Source organism: Triticum urartu, chromosome 2, assembly GCF_003073215.2.
Source record: "Triticum urartu cultivar G1812 chromosome 2, Tu2.1, whole genome shotgun sequence".
NCBI lineage: Eukaryota > Viridiplantae > Streptophyta > Magnoliopsida > Poales > Poaceae > Triticum > Triticum urartu.
The window spans coordinates 10,741,554-10,763,695 of record NC_053023.1 but is presented as its reverse complement, the minus strand read 5'-3'; the positions used below and the strand labels follow the sequence as shown (position 1 = coordinate 10,763,695).

Here is a 22,142-nt window from a genome sequence, read left to right as displayed (position 1 = left end):
GGCGTACCTGGCTCCAGGTTCCGGGCAGCGGCCCGACGCTCCGCCCGCTCGGGGATGGGAAGAGCTGGGCTACCGACCGGCCGGGCGACCTCAAGCCTGAGGCTCCGACGCGAGGCCGTCACCGGGGTGGAGGAGGACCGACCACGGCGTGCGTAGGCCGCGGACCGTGGGGGAGGAGGCTGGGACGCCACCGGGATGGTCACCCGAGTCTCGCCCTCCCCATCAAGGCCCGCCGGGCCCGCGAGTAGGAGACGCGGCTGGGAGCAGTCGGTGCAGCGGGGGCATGAGGCCGGGGGAGGCGACGTGGCCGCAGGAACGGGAGGAGCCCCAGTTACCATCGGCAGTGGCAGTGAGGGGGAAGCGGCTGCCGGGGGTGGAGGGGGGGTCCTCGGGAACCATCGCCAAGGGAGGCGAGCTGAGGGGGGGCGGCGCGGCATCCTGGTGCGCCGACTGGAGGGTGGCCGGGAAGGTGCCTGACGCGGCGGGAGGCCCCGTCGAAGGGGAGGCCAGGACGGAGGCAGCCGTCTGCATGTCCCGGGCCGTCGAGGCAGGAAGCGTGACGGGGGAGCGGGGAGAGGAGGCCGGGGCGACGATGAGACTGATGTCTGAGGCGTCACTCCCCTCAGAGGCCGCTGCAACCGGAGAGGGAGGAGGCTCCGTGAGCCCCGCTTGACGCCCCCCACGACCCGAGGAGGGGGCCGGGCGAGGTGGCGAAGGGGAGCGGGAGGGGCTATCCTCAGAAGCCTCCTCATCATCGGAGTGGTGGGACCGAGGGTGGTGGCGGCCACGGAAGTCGTCCTGGGACCCGGGAGGGGCGCCGGGAGGGGCGTCGTCGAAGAAGCGGGGCCGACCCACATGGTTGGGCGGCTCGGGAGCGATGCGGAGATCAAAGCCCTGGTCGTTGAAGAAGACTCGGATGGTGGCGCGCAGCTTAGAGGAATCGAGGCACTTGACTTTAACGCGCACCTCCTCCTCCTTGCGGAGGGATAGCTCGTCGACCACCACCACCTTGCTGAGGATCCGGGACATGTTGCGTATCACCCGCTCGGACCGGGCAATGTCAGGGAGCCCGGCGACCAGGATCCAAGCAGTGTCAAGGACCGCGACGGCCTTGGGATCGAGGCGGAGATGTCAACGACCAACTTGTTGAGGGCGAGAGTGATCTGGTCACTGCACGTGGCGTAACCGTGGCTGAGAGCGTCGGGGAAGACCACCGGTGGCGCCTTCTCAGCCAGAATATTCATAGAGCAAAACGACAAACGTGAAAAGTGTGCCAACTCTGAATTGATCAGACCTGTGGTACTTACTCTGAAGGGTGAGTTGGTCAAGGTCAATTTCCATGTGATCGGTAGCACAGGTGTTGGTGTAGCGATCGTTGTGGACTTGGCACGAGGCAACATATTTCACCAAAGGAGCGGGAACCTACTGGAGTACCTATGCCAGCCTGAGCAAACTTGTGAATGGCCTCTAAGAGCATGGTGTAATTGATGTCTGTGTTAATGATCTCACACCATATCTTCACCTTTGTCAGTTTTTTCATATGAACCATCAGTTCCGGGAATCCAGGGTTGCTGAGCCTGGATTCTGTTCGGTGCTACGAACCGAAGTAATTCTGCAGGCAGCCAGTACCATGTTCCATGTTGCATGTTGTGCTATTTTTATGGTTCTCAATACCAAGATGACGGGAACTACTTCGGTTCGTAGCACCGAAAGATGTAGCAGCGAATTTTGAAGCTATGGACTGTGCAACATGAACTGGTGCATGATGCCACGAGGTTTTCACGCCTTGGCTTTTCCACTGTTGCTTGGGTCGATAGGCTGTCAATGAGCATATCCAACTTGCTTCTCGTGAAGGCACAGCTTTGTTCCGTGAGAGCCACAGCTATGCCTCTTGGAAAGAAAAAAAACTTTTTTTTTCTTCTGTGAGAGGCACAGATTTGCCTTCCATGAAGGCACAGGATTGTTTCCACGAGAGCCACAACTGTTTTCCATACAGATTATGCATATGAAAAAGGTTGGTACGGAATGAAAACTTATGGGAGGCATGTGTATAGACGAAGTTTGAAATTACCAGATTATTACAGACCAAATTTAGGGAACAGTTTGAGTTTTAAAGAACGTAGGAGGATAGATCTGGTACGTAGTATTGCCATCAATTGCTAATCTTAAGTAAATAATCTTTACAAAAGTCATACCAGATCATCTGACACAGTTGGCAAAGCTGAAAAGGCACAACAACAGCCCTTCATTTAACCGCTGTTGTGTGCAACACCTGGAGCCGCAAATAGCAGTACTGTTGTCAATGTTTGCATACAAAGTTATACAAACTTCCAAAGGCTTGGATGTCTCTCATCCTTTTGTGGAAACTATGGCCATCGTGCTGCATATTTATCTTCAAGCGAAGAACACACGTCCACATATGTGACATACACTGGCTACAACTAGGACTGGAAACCAAACAAGTGAAAATGCTTGCATGTAGTGGTAGTCGAGCATAAACGCCACTCGCGAGGAGAAAGTACATACGGAGATCCAAAGCCCTGTGGTGAAATCAAAGCTAACTTGCATTATAAATGAATCAATCAGGTTATAGAACTGTTAACCAGTTAACAGTCTTTAAAGATTTATAAAGTGGTATACCAGGAAGACAGAAGCAGTGGATATTGTTGACAACCTCTTTTGATTGTAATCTACAGCTCCTCCTGGATGTCGTCGATTGATAGCTGGAATGGACCAGATTGATGGTTAGAATTTCCTTGTGATTTATAATATCTCTGGTCCTTTAGAGCTGTTACTTTCAACATGGACATGATCTCCAAAAATTAAGTTGATTAGCAATTTAATTCGCAGTAGACTTATACATTTCAACCCAATTACACATAAAGTATATTATGTAAACATTCTATAAGATATCAGTAGTGGGCTCTCGCGTCGCTCCCGCGGGCGGCTCGGGAGAAAACCCTAGCCGCCGCCAGCAGCAACCCACCCACCATCCTCTCCTCCCCTCGCCGCCGCCGACAGCGGTCGCCGGGCAAAGCCCGCGCGGCTCGGCGGCGGCGGGGCCCCTTTCCCCTTCCGTCCAGAGGTGGCTGGTGCGGGCCGGTGGCCTCGGCGGGAGCCTGAGCTGCTGCGCGCGCTCGGGCGGCGCTGCTGGCCATCGGGGCGGCGCACGGAGGCGCGGGCGCGGATCCGGTGGCGGGGCGCGTAGGTGGAGGCGCGGGCTGGGCGCAGCGGCTGCGCGCGGCGGGGCGCGAGGAGGCGTGCGGCTGGGCGCGCGCGTGCTGGTCGCCGGCGCAGATCTGGCAGGCGGCGACCGCACGAGGATGCGCGCGGCGAGGCGCGAGGAGGAGTGCGGCTGGGCGCGGTGTGCGGCCATGGGTGCGGCGTGCTGGCCACCGGCTCAGATCTGGCATGCGGCGACCGGCGGCGGCCCAGCGGGCGGGTCTGGATGCCACGGATCCGGCCTTGGCAGCACAAGATGGGCAGTTTCTCTGCCCCGTTTTGCTGCTATGGAGTCCATGGGGCCGGAAGGAGATGGTTGCTGGCTGGAGGTCCGTGGCTGGCGGGCCGGGAGGGGCACTGGCGGTTGCTGGTGGTGCCCGGTTGTCGCTTGCTGGAGCAGGGTGGCTCCGGCCGCGGATGGATGCGGGGTGCAGGACCCGATCTTGTCTCTGCAGGCCCGTCGATGAGGAGGTTTGCGGGTGGCCCTACACAGCAGTGGCGTGCTCGTTGTGTGGGGGGTGCGCGGTCCAATGGGGGTACGGGTCGACCTCGGCCTGCTGCGCGGGAGTGGCTGCACTGGGTGAAAGCCTGGCCGGTGCTGACCGGACGGCGGCGACGGTGTCTGTGGGCGTCGCTATCCTCCTTGGAGGCGTCGTCGGGAATCTTCACAGCCTTTACTCACGGATCAAGTCCTTCGGGTGAAAGCCCAGATCCCGCTTCAGGGTCGGGCGGTGGCGTCGTCTTCAACGTCGCTCCCCTCTTTAGGGCGCCGTCTTGAAGAATTTGATCCCTTTGGTGCTTCCTACGACTGGACGTGCACGGTGGCTTCTGTGGCAATGATGACGGTGGTGAGCAACGTCGGGAGCGCGGCTTTGGTCGTGGTAGTCGGCTCTTCTTCTCCGGCGTGTCCGTGGGAATGCCTCGACTGCCTGGTGCTGTGAAGTCGAAGCCGCGGTGGGGGGCCGCTGGTATACGATGACGCGTGTTAGGTGGCTCGTTCAGTGATCCCTGTGACGCCAACCTTGCCTCGTTTCTTTGTGGTTCATCGTCGGAGTCGGAGCTGCGTTGTCTAATGTGGATTGTATGGAGTGTTCTGTTGCAGCCATTAGGGCTGTTTTTCTTTTTCTTTTGATCTTCGGATCTTCTGGTCCTAGGACCTTCACCACCTTGTTGTTTTCCATTGCTTTCTGCTATTATCAATGAATGCCAGCGACGCTGGATCTTTCAAAAAAAATATAAGATATCAGTGGTCAAAGTTTCAGAGTTGACTTTGCATTTCACAAGATACCAGTGATCAAAGTTTACCTCGAGAACAACTTTTTTTTGAGCGTGAACGGCAGGTGCTCTGTCTTTGCATTATAGAAGAGGGTAAGTGGTCCAGTTAATAGGGAAACCTGAACGAAAACCATACAACGCGCGGTTAATATGGGAAACCGGCAAAAACCACACCCAACAACTCATGGCACATCATCTGTGCCAGAAACAAGAGCCCCCAGACCTAGGAACGGAGGCCATGCCTTGTATCCAACAAAGACGAACTCCGCAAACACCCACAAACTCTCTACAATGGCAGCACACCGAAGTGCACCCTCGCAACAGAAGTGGTCAAGCATTGGCCTGAACTAATGCGCGCACCGCCTCGATCGCCTTGGGCGTGTGTTCCTTCTTGTACATCTGCAGATAGTGCTGCATCTTCTCATTCAGGTCTTCCTCAGATGCTTTTCCTTTGTTCTTGAGTGTTGGAACCTCTCCAAAGGCCTCCGCCTGCCTATACTCCGCGCGCTTGGCTACAGGAATGTCGCAATCTTTGTTTTTCTTGTCCAAACGGCAGCTTCGTCGCTCTAAGAGAGAAGGAGCAGCCTCTCCCACCTGCAAAACTTGCGGCGAGCTTGACACGGTGAGAGCAAGCTCTTCGAGGAACTCCCCCCACGGAGAGGAGGCTCTCCCAAGAGGCTCATCTGCATCCATCTGGATCAGCTCCTTTGAAGGCTTGCCGGTGCAAGGAGCACTGGAAACCTTCGGCTCCTCCAGTGTCGACTGCTCAACAGGCTCCACCTCAGACATAACCATGTCAAAACAAGAAGATACCTTGGCCCGCTCCTCCACGCCTTGACTCACCATCCCGGGTAGGACAGAAGCCAAGTCAGGAGGATCATCCTCGAGCATGACCTTTTCCAAGGCAGGCGGATCATCAACGGATTGAGCCTTCTCACTCAACTCAGCTGAGCAGCCAGCCACAACAAGCGCACTGCAATCCTCACCAACGGCCACAGCAGGAGGAGCAGATTCAACATTGGCAAGGTCTTGGCTGCCCCCGATAGCTTCCATAGGTTCGCATAGGCTTGAGACTTAAGCAGTCCAACTCTCCACAGCAGCAACCAAGTCTTGAAGAGGCTTGAACAGCACCTCAAGACGAGCAGCGAACAAGGCCTGTAGCTCAGCGCCGAGCGCCTCCGCCTGAGCTGCAAGGAGAGGCCGAAAGGGCTCCAAAACAGCAGGAGGCACGTCGGGGTCAGCTGCCGGCACGACACCATCAGTCGCAGGGCTGTCTTGATGAGAAACCACCGAAGCCCAAGTGCGACCAGGTCGATGAACTGGGGCTGGAGGTGATCCGCTGCAGGGGGGAGGCCGCTGACGAGGCCCGGTAGGCGCGAGGGGGGGATGGCGAGGTTCTGAACCGGCAGGACGCCGTGCCAAGAACTCCCGCTCGCGATGGCCGAAGTGGCCACATCCCAAGCACCGGACAGGGCCGCGGCAGCCCGCGACGAAGTGGTCCGACGCCAAGCACCGAAAGCAGAGGCCGAAAGTCCTCTGCTTGAAAGTGCGAGGCAGTCCAGCATCCTTCCTGGGAGGGGGAGCAGCCACCTTCTCCAGGCTCGGGCGGCGCCGTCTCCCAACCTCCACCCAAGCTGGGGCGGCCGGGGCCAGACCGGCGGGCGCCGGGGTCGGAGCCGCAGGGGCCGGAACGGCCGGCGCCGGTGCCGGAGCAGCAGGGGCCGGAGCGGCCGGCGCCGGGGCCGGAGCAGCAGGGGCGAAAAGAACGACCGCCGGAGAGGGGCGTGGGTCGGGATCCGGGTCAGGGCCTTCATCCCCGGCCGGGCTGGGAGGGGGAGGGGGAGGGGCGGCGGCGGGGGAAGCAGCGGGGGCTACGGGGGCCATGGACGAGGGCGGCGGAGGGGGCTGCGCGGTGGCGGCGGCGGCCGCCGCCAGCGGAGTCGCGGGAGGCTAGGGTTTGTCCGAGAACAACTTTTTGAGAACAAATGGGAGCAAGTACTTGTTTTTTTACTTCAGTAGTTGATGCAACAGAGTGGATTCACTTTATTAAAAAGTTGTTCATTCTTGCACATAAAAGGTGAATGCTACAAAATCATTTAGACTGGTTGTGTGCATCAAAATGATGTGAAGGCCGGAGGTTTCACCCTCCTTTCCAAAATAAATAAATCAGTTAGACCTTTTTGCAGATGACTTCTAGCCAAAACGCCCTAGCATTACATACAAGGGGTCAGATGCAGACTACAAAGTCTAGTAAGTCCATTGAGCAGTACGCTAGTTACTATACTGAAGAAAATTTGTCCAGTAGGAATTTAAGTTACAAAGTGTCATACAAGGTAGGCATTAAGCACATACCTTAGTCCTAGCTGCTAGGTTGCTACTTCCAATACTAACCAGTATTTTGGACAAATTATATCATTATTAATTTAACATAGGACATAAGGACACTAAATACATTATAGGCTACGCAATACAGTGGTGTTATCATGCATGGGCTACAAGTGATATTACCTCGTTGCGAATGTAACAATTCATACTTTCCACCCCTTGAAGCATATCTATAATTTTCTTCATCGTAGGCCTTTTTGACCGGTCATTATTCACGCAGATTAGACCTATTTGAATGTATCTTTCGATTTGTTGGCAGTCTATTTCTAGTGTATATCCTGGTTCTTTTTGCAGCTTATTTCTCCATTTTTGCATTTCCTGTGAAATTGAACGCAAATTGGGGATATGTTACTATACAATGGTAATGTCATATAGCCTTATGCAGATGGAATTTCGTCTCAGAAGTTCAAACTGACTTGTCTTACCTGTTTGATGAAGTCTTTGGAAGACTTTCTAATATCATATGGGTAGTCCCTATGCCCTGTTATTATCTCCATGATTATCACACCCAAACTGAATATGTCTGCCATTGGTGTGATTTTACCTCGTAGCTGGTATTCTGGTGACATGTAACCTCTGCAGCGTAAAATGAGCTATTAAGAGGAAAGAAGAGAGAACACAGCCAGCCAATTACTGAAATGCGATAAATAATAATAATGTGCTTCACTTACAATGTTCCAGTAGCAGCTGCAGTGTCAATAGTTTGTTGTGGATCAAACAGTCTTGAAAGACCGAAGTCTGTAATTTTTGGTACAAAATCTTCATCAAGCAATATGTTCGCTGGTTTTAGGTCTAGGTGAATAATTGGAACATTAGATCCCTCGTGAAGGTACCGTAGACCAAAGGAAATTCCCTCAATTATTTTGCAACGTGTCTGCCAATCAAGGGCAGAAGGCGCATCTGCAACTACATAAATAAAAGAAGACCATTCAATAGATGTTGTCTCAAGTCTATTTTGTTGCACGGCGAAAGGGGGATGTGCTGCAAGGCGATTAAGTTGGGTAACGCCAGGGTTTTCCCAGTCACGACGTTGTAAAACGACGGCCAGTGAATTGTAATACGACTCACTATAGGGCGAATTCCTTGGTGCCCATGGTGGCACGCAACCAGAGACTACGAGTCATCAGATCGATGAAAGGATAAACACTCGGAGATGGATCATAAACGCTTAGGGTGCAGATCATAAACACTTGGGAGCAATGTTCAAATGACGGAAGATTTCATCACATGGAACTATACTCGTTCAGGTACTTTCTCAGTGCGGTCAGCATATTACACGGATTTAGATCACGAGTCTGGTTCCTGAATATCACTATCCCATGGACAGGGCAATGTTCATATTAACCCTGTTTGAAAGAATATATGAGGACTCCAACTTCTTGGAAAAGTGAAACACTTTACATGGAAAGTTCTTCATGGAGCCCTTCCCTGTTATGGGGTTTTAGCTGCACGTCATATCCCAGTGTCCAGTCTGTTCGATTGATGCCGAAGACAGGCAGCATTGTCTTTTCAATTATCGGCGTGTCACGAACGTTTGGTCTCAGCTGGGGGTACTGGATGCTATGCGAAGGGCGGTTGTGGAGGATAGAATGGGTTCAATTACTATGGAGATTCTGTTCGAATACCACCAACATGATTGATCACATCAATTCACGATGAACACGCCAGCGCAAAACTGATAGCTAAGGGCCCTTGTTGTGCCCTTTGTTTTCTCTCTTTATTTTCTCTTTCCCCCCACAGTGTTACAATATCCATGGCCTGCCTGTGTATATATATACACGTTCAGCCAAGACTCACGCAAACTCAATTCGAATCGGACTATGTAACCTAAACCTACACGTACGCACGGACACATCCAAGAACACCAAACCTGGACTCGTAATCTCCTAAGCCACGTACTTGACACATACTACTAATCTATTCCTACAAGAACTAGTACTCGCATATGACCAACTACAACACGTAATATATGGCCTAACTAGTAATCCTAGCCGGACTACTCAACTTAGCTGACACTAACCAACCAGCTTAGACAAGATCACCTAACAGATTCGTACTAAGCTAAGTGGTTTATCTGATGGGTTACTTATGGCAGAGCTTGCTGCTATTGCGGTGTGGTATCTATGGTGGCAACGGCAGCAATTTGTTAAAGGAGTGGTAATCCAAACACCTGAGAAAACTGCTATGTCTATCAAGGTTCTGGAACGAACTTTATCAGATCAATGACACCATAATTACCTACTCAGAAATTCGAACAGATGTGGAAGAACCCAACTCGTGGTAATGTGAAAGTAAATGTCGACGTATCACTTCATGCAGACACAGGGGCTTGCGGCGATACTGTATACAATGATCATGGAGGATTTTTTGTTTGAAACAAGGCAAAAGACTTGCCATTTTCATTGATTAAGAAGAAGGTTTAGACATAAGCCGCGAGGCGGCAAAACCGAAAAGGTCTACTCTCATGACATAACAATACTAAGCTGCTTCGCTCCTGCCAAAAGTCCAAAGATGGGCCTTCTCTTTGATTTTCGCGATAACAATGGAGGTAGGGGCGGAGACATTCTGAAAAATTCTTGCGTTATGCTCCTTCCAAATTTCCCACGAGACAAGCATCATCAAGGAGGTGGTGGCCTTCCTGTGGCCACCTCCCCCACTAACCGCCTTAAGCCACCAATCTTTAACTGAGTCTTCATGACGCCAAATCATTGGTGAGGAGTCAAGGATGCCAAGCCAAGTGCAAATTTCAGTCCAAATCCGGATAGTGAACCTACATTGGAATAGGAGGTGAGCAGCAGATTCTTGCACTTGCTTGCAGAGAGGGCACAAATTACAGTTTGGCCAACCTCGGCGCAGCAAACGATCGGCTGTCCAAACACGATTTTGGAAGATCAACCAAGCAAAAAAATTGCACTTCAGAGGAGCCCACATCTTCCAAATTGTAGCATTCATTGGACAAAATGAGAGACCGACAAACTGCACCATGGAAATTTTATAGCAGCAGCTAGGTTCCTACCACATGTACGTGATGTTGACTCACCCGAGTTGATCGCCCCTACCTCGGATAAGCTATAGTGACGCTATTACGTGGAAATAGCGTGCTATATTTCTCGTTGTTGCTACCACAAAAAAAAATCTTCACAAAAGATGACAAGGCTGGGGCGGTGGCCCCTGCAGCTATACACATAGCTCCATCCGTGTGCGCTAGAAGCAGCAGGGCATTGATGCTGATATTTCCTGTCTCAAACCGTGATCGCATCGATGAGCTTGGGCGCCTCTCTTCTCCTTCCTCAATCCTTTCTCTTTCCCCATGAGCATATCGCCGCGCCACACGGGAGAGCTCGCCCCCACACGCGTTACTCATGGCCGAATCCCCCAACACCGCGGCTGCCCACCTCGCCATGCATCCTCCTTCCTCAACCTCCATGTTGCCACCCGCCATGTGTTGCATGGGCGCAGAACAGAGAGCAGTAGCAGCACCAGCCACACACGGATGGCTCTTAAGTGATACCGTGATACGGGCTCTTGGGCCGTCTTAAGCATTTTGCAAAAAAGTTATCTGAGAGTCTTAAAATTGTGTGCAGATACAATAGCTTCTCAGATACCGTCGGATCTGAGATCAACGGAAAAGCCCGTGTCGTGGTATCACCTAAGGGTGGTAGCACTTGATATTCCCATGCATGCCTTTGTATGTCAATCTCATGTGTCGAAGCTCGTGAGGCGTGCGGCATGCAGACTTTTCGGCAGGGTAAATGAGCCCCGGCCGAGTTACTTTTTGCTGAACAGACCTGCCTGAGTCAGGTATCTTGATGGAAAAGCAGAAATAAGATGGAGCGGACATATGCAGTGTAATAAGTCTGCATGTGTTTGCATGCGTGGCAGAGTGTCCGTTAATTGCATGCGTTGTATGGTGTATTGGTGTGCCTGCGCACCAAGTACACAAAGCAGCCCGAACATGCTACCATATATCCAACCTACCACACGCACCGTGCCATCGTGTTTATCAGGCTAGTGATTTCCTATAAATGTAGATTATCATGTAATTTCATCCCCATTGAACTGGGATTGGTAAGTTGCACATAAGCATCATTAACAATATTAGTAGGTTGAGTACTCAAAACAACATATTTAAAAATCAAATTAATCTTTATGATGTTTGGTAGCCCTTTTCTGTTTATGACTGCACCATAAATCAAACAACTCAAAGAAATTTATTTAAAACTAAAATATGTCTAGATACATACATATTTCTGACACAAGTATTTTCAAACAAGGGGAGTAGATCACACCATCAAAATAACTAAAATTGGATATACAATTTCACCGCGTACAAGACTAGAGTTGAGAGAGATTAGTACACAGTTCTCAACAGTGCTAACCTTGGGGCTGAACCCCTAGCGATTTTTTTTTTGGGTGGTGACCGTGTTGAACCGCTAGCGAATTGATAAGAGTGTAGTTTGCACGACGACCAGGCAGCGGTCGCCGGCAGCGCTAATCACCTCAAGTCACAGGCTAATCACACTGGGGCTTGGCTTGATTTAGGGTAACGCGATGGGCCAAGTACTAGAGTTTACGGCCATGAGTTGGCTTTTAGGGAAAGGTGTGGCTACTCCCGGGAGTACTCACTCCCATTAGACGTCTTTAGAGAATCCGTAGAGATAAATAGAGAGAAAGAAAAGAAAGAGAAAAGATGGTACGGGGTGCGCAACGTCCCATGTGGCAGACTGGCTGGGCGCATCAATGAGTCCTTATATCCTCTTCAGATTTGGTATCAATATATTAGGGTTTGTAGACAGCCCAGACGTTTTGGAATGATGAGGAAGTCATTTGAGTCATTTTTTTCTTCTCTCTCCTGTCCGATCACTAGCGTTCGCGGACCTTTTAGAGGGATTTGAGGAGGTAGGCTGTAGATGCTTGTAATATGATCTTTTCACCGCAGATGAGAACTTGACATTCGGATGTCATTGGGCACACTGCCTACAATGCACCAATCCTATCAAACATAAAGCAACAAAAACTATTCATATTAAAAGGTCATACCTGTAATATACTTGTAAAGACTTCCGTTAGGCATATATTCCAAGCAAAGCAAACGTTCTGGAACAAGCAGAGGTTGTGTATCATAGCAGTAGTCCAACAACCGCACTACATTTGCGTGCTTCAGTGTTATAAGAAGATCAGCCTCATTCTCAAATTGCTTCTGTGATTTCGGTGTTAACTGCACAAGCTTCTTCACTGCAACCACTTCCCCGTTTTGTAGCAGTCCCTGTTTAAAGTCTCTTGTTTATATGGATGTTGGTTTACATGTTAAAGTACGGTTACATATCTGAGCGAAAAAACATATACTCTTAAATCTTATACCTTGTATACCACACCAAAACCACCACTACCAAGTATTCGGTCCTCTGAGAAGTTGTCTGTGATATCTTTCAATGTTGTAACGACACTTGGTGTGGCCTTGATCCTGTCTGCAACAAATAAAAACTCCTTTGAATAGTAAGGGATTGCATTTATACCATTTTATATGAACTTTAAGATTATATCAAACAAAGAATATAATAACTATTCTTAAATATTGCTCCCTCCATCCCAAAATAAGAATGTGTTTGGTTCAGATCATCAAGTGGAATGTAATGGGTCCGTCCCATACCCAGGAGTGGTTCTCGCGTTTGGTTGGGTTGAAGAACCGGAACCAAGTCATTCCCTGGAACAGCATATTCGCCCCAAATGCGGAACCCGCTGGTACCTCCAAATCGGGGGAACCACACGGAACGCCTCGCGTCTCCCTCCTCCCTTGACTCTGCCCTCTCTTCCTCGACCGGGCCATGTCCTAGCCTCGACCCTCCCCTCATGTCTCACCGCCGGCACACTCCTGTCCCTCGTCTCTCCCCCTCGAAAGGACAACCTGGTCGCTCCGGCGGGATCCTCGGGACTGACCGGGAAGAGGCGGAGCAGCGGCGGGCGTCCGATTTGACAGGTGGAGCAACGGCGGCGGCGTCCGATCTAACAGGCGGAGCAGCGGCGGCGGCGGCCAATCTGACAAGCGGAGCAGCGGCGTCCGATCTGGGAGGCAGAGCAGCGCCCGCGACTCCCACTACCTCCTACTCCGTGCGGCCTCCCGGCACCGCCTCCACGTGGGCACCGTCGTCCATTAGCTCTGCTCGGCCCTCCCTGCCTCCTCGCACATGCTCTACAGTGCCTGTCCATGGGTTACGTGCTACAGCTAGGCAAGCAGCGCCAAGCAGTCACAACAAGCAGCGGCAGTAACGACCATTTTACTTGCTAGCTTCTCGTAATCACAGCAGGCTCTAAAAGTATCTACAACTGGACCTCTCAAACCCGCCTCATACGCCCGGGCGGGCCGCCGGGTCACGAAAATCTGACCCAGACGGGCGCCTCAAACGCCCGGACTGACCAGCATCCCTCATATCCTGCACAAATATGAGGCGGATATGGGGGTGCCCGGGCGCGACCAGGCACGCCCGCCGACCCCGTTACAGGTCGTAGCGGTCCCACCTGCAGCGACCGAAGCTCCTCCATCTCTCATCGGTGCAACCAAATTTTAGTCCCACATCGTCGGGCGAGGCAGACGCCGGCCGGCTTGAATAGCTGTGCTAGCGGATGGCGGCAAGCTTGATTGTTGTGTGATCGAGATATATATGCACTAGATTGCATTTCATTGACTAATGATTGTTCATCGAGTGTCAAGTTTGTCTCGATCATATACGTTGATACCTATACTACAATGACAGTAGATTTTTATTTTGTTTTGATGCATGACACATAGAGATTCAACAAAAGCCGACATCAATGTTCCCTATGTGAAGGAGATAGACCCTGACTATGAATCTTCTATGTGATAAAGATAGAAGATTCATAGTAAGAGTCCATATCCTTAACAAGAATGCAATGATGTCATAAGCTTATCCTTTCTGGATGACCCGGATATTTAAGCTAGTCGACTAGCTCGTCAGTCAGCGAGGTGGGACTAATACGGATGTGAAAATATTAAGTATGAGCAATTTTCGGTGCCCAGCCGGCCCTAGACGGAGAGGATGATCGACGTGCATCGCCCTGCATGTAACATATGTTTTGAAAATAGGATACGTGGTTGTAAATTGTAAAATTCGAGGCACGCCCGGTCACTGTCCGTGGGCGTGTCCCGGCGCGTCTGCGGGCGTTTGAGGGTCCAAATTTGCAACCTCCGGCTATAGATGCTCTAATGGGGAAGAGAATTATGTTCTGCCCCTTGCTAGCTTCCTTTTTCCTAATCACGGAAAGCTCAATATCGAGTAAACGACTTGTATTTTGACATATCTTTTGACCCTATATAGGTGGATGCTTTGTATTTGACATGAATATAGATGAATGCCTTGTATTTGGTAGACTTTTAACATGTATATGAGTGAATAAGTAGTATTTTCCTTGGCAATTCTTTATTATGTGTTAAAAATACGAAGACTAGTGACAATTATGCATATATATGTGAGAAATTATTTTTATGCAAGATGTGAGATGAACCAAATGCATTCCATTTCATATCTCCAACCAAACACTAAGATGGAACCATTCCATTTCACCTACCATCCCAAACCAAACATAGGACGGAACCAACCCATTCTAGTAGAGCGGAACCATGACATTACATTCTACTTCGTTTCCCAACCAAACACACCCTAAGTGATTCAACTTTATACTAAGTTTAGTAAAAAGTTGAGTTACTTATTTTGAAACAGAGAGAGTAGATAAAACTATGGATAACACATGTAATATATGTGTTGTCTTAATGCACGAGCACGTGGTACCGCCCTCCTAGTCACGCCAAAGGTACGGGGTGCCCCGTGCGGGCTAGCTAGACATGCAAGAGAGCCTTGCCACAACCATGAGAAACCCTGTACTGCGTGAGCGAGGCACCATCTTGGAAAACGTCCATGCAGGACAGCAGGAGAGGACCAATCCAGTAGTGTGCCTTAATGACGCAAAATTTATTACTATGGGATGTTGAGATTGGGTTGGCATTGTGTCTTAGGCTAGTCATAGTGAGGAGTAACTTGATTAGTAACATGCCTATATTATTAGTTTATGTTACTACCTTCATAGCGGAGAGTAACATATATGTAGTATTATGCAAGCCATCATTTATTAAGATGTAGACTCATTTTGCTTTGGGATATGTTATGTTACAGTAACATATTATGTTACTCCAACCATCTCTTCCCTCATTAAATACATGTCATGTAAGCAAACTTTTCTTGGGATGTGTTATGTTACTTGCTAAGTTACTCCCACTATAAGACTGGTCATAGTGGGAGTAACATAGGTAGTAACATACATGCCACATAAGCAAAAAAGATGATGTGTTAGGTAATTAATGCATAGATAAGCATATTAAATATCTTAACAACTACATTTGTCAATGCATAAATGCTTAGCTTACTGTACTAGCTAAGCTTGTTTCATTTAATGATTTAGCAACTAAAGCTATTCGTGCATTGGTGGGCTCCTTTTTTTAAATGTTTTCCTAGTTTTTTGATGCGCTTGGCATTCTTTTAAATATTTTCCTAGTTTCACGTGCTTGGCATTCTTTTAACAGCAATTGTAATTTCCAAACGTTCTCGCCTTGTCGATAGATTCGATCGGCTCCAGCGCCCCACCTTCTGCTTGCTTTTCATTTTTCGAAAAAAAGACGAAGCGGTAGGAGTCGATCCTTGCACCTGCTGCATGCATTTAAATTTCGGTAACCAGCCCAGCTGACTGTTTCCTGTGATTAAACAGACGTTGCATTTCCTTTTATCGTATACAGCCAAAAATCTAGAAAATAATTCTGATGTCTGTGTGTGGGGTGCCTTTGGATTCGGATCTGAGTCTCTCGTAACTAAGCTCAGGCCCATTAACCAGCTCATTTAAATTACTTTTGATGTCGTACCCCTAATTGTATGCTTTTAAATAGCCCGTTGGTTACAATAGGCGTTTCCGTATATAGTATTGAAAATGCTATTGTTTCTTTCCATTACGGTAGTATGTCTCGTTGTCTTGCTCCCATTTCTACCTTGTCCGAGGAAAGTAAATAATGGACTGGAAAATTAAGAGGACTGAAATGGGAGCACATAATCCGTGCTCTCATTATGGTAGCATGTTTCTCTCCATTTCAAGACCAGGAGCATGCAACCAATGCATGTCATCGGGCTCTAGGTACAGTGACCACGATAACTTTGCCCCATGGATAAAAGTTGATCAAAACATACCACCGATAACTTCTTTGTAAATAACATGATAATATAGACTCACAGACTTGATAACTTAGGAATAAACACCATGATAACTTTGACCCATGGAAAAAAATTGTTAAAAACATACTCTGATAACAACTGTGTAAATAACATGGCAATATAGGCTCCTGAACCTAATAACTTAGGTATAAACACCATGATAATTTTGACCGGCGAAAAAAAGTTGTTGAAAACATATTCTGATAACTTTTTTGTGTGTAAATAGTATGATAATATAGGCTCCCGGTCCTGATAACTTGAATACAAACACCACGATAACTTTGACCCATGAATTTTTTTTGTTGAAAACATACCACTGATAACTTCTTCTTGTGTAAATAACATGATAATATACCCTTCCGAACATGATAACTGAAGTACAAAAATCAAGATAACTTTGACCCATGTAAAAAAGTTGTTTGCAAACATACTCCGGTAACATCTGTATAAATAACATGGTAATATTGGATCCCCAGACCTGATAACTTAGGTACAAACATCACAATAACTTTGACCCGTGAAAAAAGTTGTTGAAAACATACTTTGATAACTTTTTGTGTAAGTAGCATGATAATATAGGCTCCCGGTCCTGATAACTTGAGTACAAACACCACGATAACTTTGACCCATAAAAAAAATTGTTGAAACCATACTCCGGTAGGATCTGTGTAAATAACATGGTAATATATGCATAGTAGAGCTGATTACTTATTTAGCCCAGGCATGATAACTTTTGACTTAGAAAAAAAAGTATTCAAAACATGTTAACATGGTATCTAGTTTCGAAGGTCTCGCCGCGGCGGATTTTCTTTTTTTGTGAAAACGGATTTTTGATCGAACAGACGGTTTGAGCTACAAAACATTTCAAAATTTCAAAAATAAAGAGAATCTACGACGACATTAGTTTTTCTGCACTTTAGTGCATTTGCACGTGGGAGAAAGTTGGAAGAAGTCATTTTTATGCCCGGATTTTGCCTATGTAAACATATTAACTTATGTATCATAGACGTGATAACTTGCATACCCCACGCGTGGTAACTTCTTACCCGGAAAAAAATCATCGAAACATATCAACATAAGATCTAGTTTCGTAGATCTCGTTGAGACGGATTTTTTATGTGAAAACAGTTTTTCAATCCGAGCGACGGTTTGAGCTACAAAACATTTTGAATTTTAAATTTTAATGAAATCTTTTGTGATGTCATCAATTTTGTTTATGTGCATGCAGTGGGTTACCATGCTAAATTCATTTGGTAATATAGAAGTATTTGACGCATCTTGCATGCGGTTTGTTAGAAAGCTTGCACGCCATCGCAGGGCTGTGGGATCGTTCGGATCTATACCTATAGTCCGAACGTTTGGAACAATCCTTCTTTTAAATGTTTTTCTAGTTTCACGTGCTTGGCATTATTTTTTTCTGAGGTCGTCATATTCATCTCTCTCCTCCAAATGATTCACCTTGTACAGATGCTAAGTCTGTCATATAGGCAAAAAAAAATCGGACGTGGCAAGTTAATTAAGAGGAGGCCATTGTACAGATGCTAAGTCTGCCATATCGTCCGTTTCACCTCTTCCGCACCATGGCCTCCTCGCACTCCAAAGCTCTCTAGGACGGACTATCGCCGGAGTAGAAGAAGGAAATGGCCGCCATTATTGTAGGCTGGCAGGCAGCTGGAGGCCGAGGATATTTCAATGGAGGTCGCGGTCTAGGACGAGCCTGGGGCACCCTCCTCGCCGGTGCATTGCACCACGACCATTGGCAAGGCCTGTGCCCATTACATGGACATGGTGCGGGAGGAGCGGCAGCAGCAAGCCGATGTCGCCTACAGCCTCCATCTCCCAGGAGCACCAACAAGCGGAGGAGTGGCTCAACGCTGGTTGTTAGATCATGCTGAACATGGATGCAGCAGAGCAGGTGGCGTTGCTCGAGTCATACCGCTCCGCCTCGAGATCCGCCTCTACCGCCAGCGGCAGGCGGAATTGGGGGCCGCCTACAAGGAGTTCAACGGGGTGCCGGACGAGGTGTGGGGCAAGACCAACGTCGACGACGAGGACATCACCGGCTCCGCCGAGGCCGCGCCCCCTGCCACGACCAAGAAGCTGGCACGTCCGTGGGCGCCATCAGCAGCGAGGAAGAGTAGTGCACGGTAGGTCGCCGCCACTCCGATCCTAAGAAGGCCACCGCTCCTCCCCTCCCGTTGAAGCCAAGCTTGGTGGGCTGCACATGGTTTGGCTGATTAGCCACTTGGCGAGGACATGGAGGCAGATAGCTTCAGTTCCCGGGCCTCCGAAGGAGGAGGTCATGGAGGCAGAGCTCGAGGAGGCTTCCGACATTAGTGTCTGCGGACTGATCCCCCCACCCCCACCCCCCCGTGTACGGATGCAGGAGGAAATTTGCGGGTCGCCGTTGAAGATGCCCTAAGCTTATTTTATCGCCTCTCAGTCCATCATAAATTTCCACTAACTAAATGAGGGAATACACTTTTTTCTCAAATTCATACACATAGTTCTCATTAGATACCAAACTTGGGTTGAGAATAAATGGGCACATCCTATGTCTAATCTCAATACAACTTCCTCCTCTAAACTCCAATTCTCCATCTTAGTATGTGTGCTTGGAAACAAGATTTGTTCTTGACTAGTAAATAAGTAAGAAAGCCTTTTCATTTCGTAATATTTTTTAAGAAGGGTTAGCTCTCTACAAGTTCATTTGTGAAATTGCAGAGTACATAAAAATTCCCCACATCCATCATACATACCTGCACAATTGTGTATGACATTATTGTGATATTGGCTTCCAGTGCCTCCAGTTCATGAACAATATCTGTCACGGTAGGCCTTTTGTTTCGGTCCAAGGCGACACACCTTAATGCAATCTCAACACAAGTCCTCACTCGTAGGATGTCCTCCTGGAATGAATAGCTCATCAATGCCCGCAACCTTTTCGTCCAGTTTTCAGTTACCTGCATGCAAATTGCGCATAAAACTCCCTACAAAGATACTACATTGTTTGCAACGCCAAAAGAATTAAGCAAACACGTATATACAATGTGAAAGAGACCTATGTATGTTCATGGTAAATAGACAGGAGTTTTCTTACAAGCTCAATAAACTCTTCAGGGGACATTTCAGAACAATTGTCATAGCCATTATTTCCAGCAAGTATTTTTATAATTATGACGCCCAAACTGAATACGTCAAACTTCTTTGATATCAAGCAACTGTTCACATACTCCGGTGGCATGAACCCCCTGAATTGATATGGTTAATAGTTAGTTAAAAATACAAGGAATTTTTTGTTGAGGATCTCTTTGAAAAATGAACAGCTCAGAGTATGATCATCCATCAACTTACAGTGTTCCGTGGGGCATATCTGTTAACGTTTCTTCTGTTTTTTCTGAAGCAGCAAGTCTTGACACACCAAGATCTGCAATCTTGGGGGTCATACTTCTGTCCAGCAGAATTTTACCAGTGTTCGCACACGAACACGTCACCGTGTACCCTCGACGCCGGGGGTGATGCACCGCAGCTCACGTCGAAGGAGACCTGCCGAAAGCGCGGTACGCAAGACAATCCGGCGGGCGCTTTTGAGGACCCGAAACCCCACACGCCCGGGAGGGACCCCGTCTGGACGTGCGGCGGCTATGGGCTGCCCTAGGTCGGTTCGCCCGCTCCTAGAGCCTCGAGGATCGCTGCCCTTCAACACGAAGAACGAACGAAGAACGAGGAAGAAGAAGAACAAGGGAGAAGGAAAAGTAAAGGTAAAAGATGTAGATAGATTTGTTCGATTGTGTGTTGTTCAATCGGCCGTCACCCCCAACATATATAAGAGGCGGCTGGACTTCCCGTACAAGCAAATGATTTATCTAGGCTTTCCTTACAAGAAAATTACATCAATTCACGTCCTAGAATCCTAGCTCTGGTCCCACTCGGATTCAGCCCGAATCTGGTCCAATCTTCTGTCTTGCTCCTTGCGTGGGCTGTGGATTTGAGCCCATCTTCAGCATCTGGTCGGATTGGCCCCGACAGTTTCTACTGTTCACGGCAGCAAGCTTTCCCGGCAAGGTTACTGTTCACGGCGGCAAGCTTTCCCCGGCAAGGTTACTGTTCACGGCGGCAAGCTCTCCCCCGGCAAGGTTACTGTTCACGGCGGCAAGCTTTCCCCGGCAAGGTTGCTGTTCACGGCGGCAAGCTTTCCCCGGCACTGTTCACGGCGGCAAGCTCTCCCCCGGCAAGGTTACTGTTCACGGCGGCAAAGCTTTCCCCGGTAAGGTTACTGTTCACGGCGGCAAGGTTTTACCCCGGCAAGGTCTCATTCAGCCGACAAAGGCCGAATACTTTCTCACTCAGGACCGGCCCGCGAAGTGTTGCCTCTAACTTTTGCATATGAATCTGGATTCGTGATCATGCCAAAATCTGGTGTCAACACATGCCCCCCTGTTTTTCGGCATAGCTAGCGTGCCGAAAAATAACTTGTACCATGTTGGTTCTAAGGACGATGTCAACACTCCATCGTCCATTCTGCATCTTCTTAGGACGGTAAGTATATATCGTCCATTACTATGTAAACTTCATTCAAAGCACATATAGCCGAAATAAACAAATGAAATGACAAATCAAGTATTTCGGCCCTTTGGATCAGCAACAAACTTGTAGCTAATCAAATGTATAGTGATTTGGCAATACCCTTTCATGATGTAAGAAATTATATTGCATCCCTGGATTATAATAAGTCCATTGAGGGTAACCAATCATACCTGATGACGAATTCCATGGCATAGGCATCAATGACATAGTTGAAGAATATGGATAATGTGTGGAACGAAGATGTTGAAACCTTTGGCTTGGTCCTTCATAGTTTTCACTCTTTTCCTTCTTCATCTTTGCCACACGTCGTTTAATGGATGCTTTCACATAATTCTTATTTTGAGCACTTCCTTTGGGAACCCATGCCATGTTCCTTTCTTCAAGTTCATGTGCACTAAGTTTTTGTAGTTCCTTCTTTCGCCAACACGATAAGCCGAGTGGGCATCCCGGCTGTGATTTTGTTTGAAGCAATGGCAATTCTTGTTTTACCTTGTGCACTGTCAACTTATTTTCTTCAGATTTGGCACTTTGACTCTTGATAATAGGTTGCTTCGTCTCATTGCCTTTAGTAGCCAATGTCAACATGTTAATTGGCTCTTTATTATTTGAGATCAAATCTGAAGTAGCACACTTACGACCATCTCTTTTCACGCGGTAGACTTGCTTGACCACCTCTTTTTTCATCCATGGTGTCCGGACCGATTCCTTATAATTGAAACAGTCTTTAACATGTGACTGTTCAAATGTTGATCTTCTCGGAGCCGCATAATATTGGTGAGATGGTCTAAAATAAGATGGAGAATGTTCCCTTGTATCATACCTGTCCCATGATGAATATGGATCTACATGAGCATAGGGAGGCATCCACAGCATTGGCATTGGCGGCCCAAAATAAGGATATGAATATGTTGCATTGAGACTCTCACTTTGCCAATACCGATCCTCATATTTGCTCCTTGGGGGTGATCTTGGTTTCTTTGCATGATTGGGCCGATAACCATTCTTCTCTTCACTCTTCTTTTGATATTTCTCCAATAGTTCAGCGAAGGTGATTTTTGATCTTTTACACTTGCGCTTATTTCGGCCTTTGTTTTCTTTTGGTTTGCTTTCATCGATCGTTGGATTTGCTTGCTGCCCCCCAGTCCTTGGCGTCTCCATTGTAGCTTCGATGGAATTCTCGCCCTCAAGATTATGTTCATTATGTTCTTCAACAACTTGATTACTTGAAAGGTCGACCCCATCACCTGTAGTTCTTACCTTCTCTTTAAATGAATCGGCTTGAAGCAGCCGATGCAAAAACCTTTTACCATCGGGACCAATTGGAATAGAATAATCATCTTTTGGTGTCTCAACAAATTTCAATCGTCCTTTATCAATGGCCGATTTAACTATTTGACGAAACAT

The 22,142-nt window shown here is 48.2% G+C and overlaps 1 protein-coding gene across 1 annotated transcript; it reads right to left on the bottom strand.

Annotated features, from left to right (window-relative positions):
- Positions 1 to 2,099: 2,099 nt before the first annotated feature.
- Positions 2,100 to 19,396, bottom strand: LOC125535072 (cysteine-rich receptor-like protein kinase 43). Its single transcript, XM_048698129.1, has 9 exons — positions 19,252 to 19,396; positions 18,911 to 19,114; positions 12,244 to 12,350; positions 11,923 to 12,148; positions 7,554 to 7,788; positions 7,308 to 7,458; positions 7,006 to 7,200; positions 2,641 to 2,723; positions 2,100 to 2,540 (listed from the first exon to the last, which is right to left on the bottom strand). Exons 4-8 carry the CDS (start codon positions 11,954 to 11,956, stop codon positions 2,691 to 2,693), a joined length of 648 nt encoding a protein of 215 aa, XP_048554086.1. The 5' UTR covers positions 11,957 to 12,148; positions 12,244 to 12,350; positions 18,911 to 19,114; positions 19,252 to 19,396; the 3' UTR covers positions 2,100 to 2,540; positions 2,641 to 2,690.
- Between the last annotated feature and the right edge of the window lie 2,746 nt (positions 19,397 to 22,142).

What these genes read in the sequence shown, in the direction of transcription:
- LOC125535072 (XM_048698129.1), bottom strand. Translation starts at nt 11,956, where the DNA reads ATGCCTAACGGAAGTCTTTACAAGTATATTACAG. An exon ending in TCTTTACAAGTATATTACAG is followed by an intron (nt 7,789 to 11,922) that starts GTATGACCTTTT and finishes TTATTTATGTAG; the next exon opens with TTGCAGATGCGCCTTCTGCC. An exon ending in ATTGTTACATTCGCAACGAG is followed by an intron (nt 2,724 to 7,005) that starts GTAATATCACTT and finishes GGTCCATTCCAG; the next exon opens with CTATCAATCGACGACATCCA.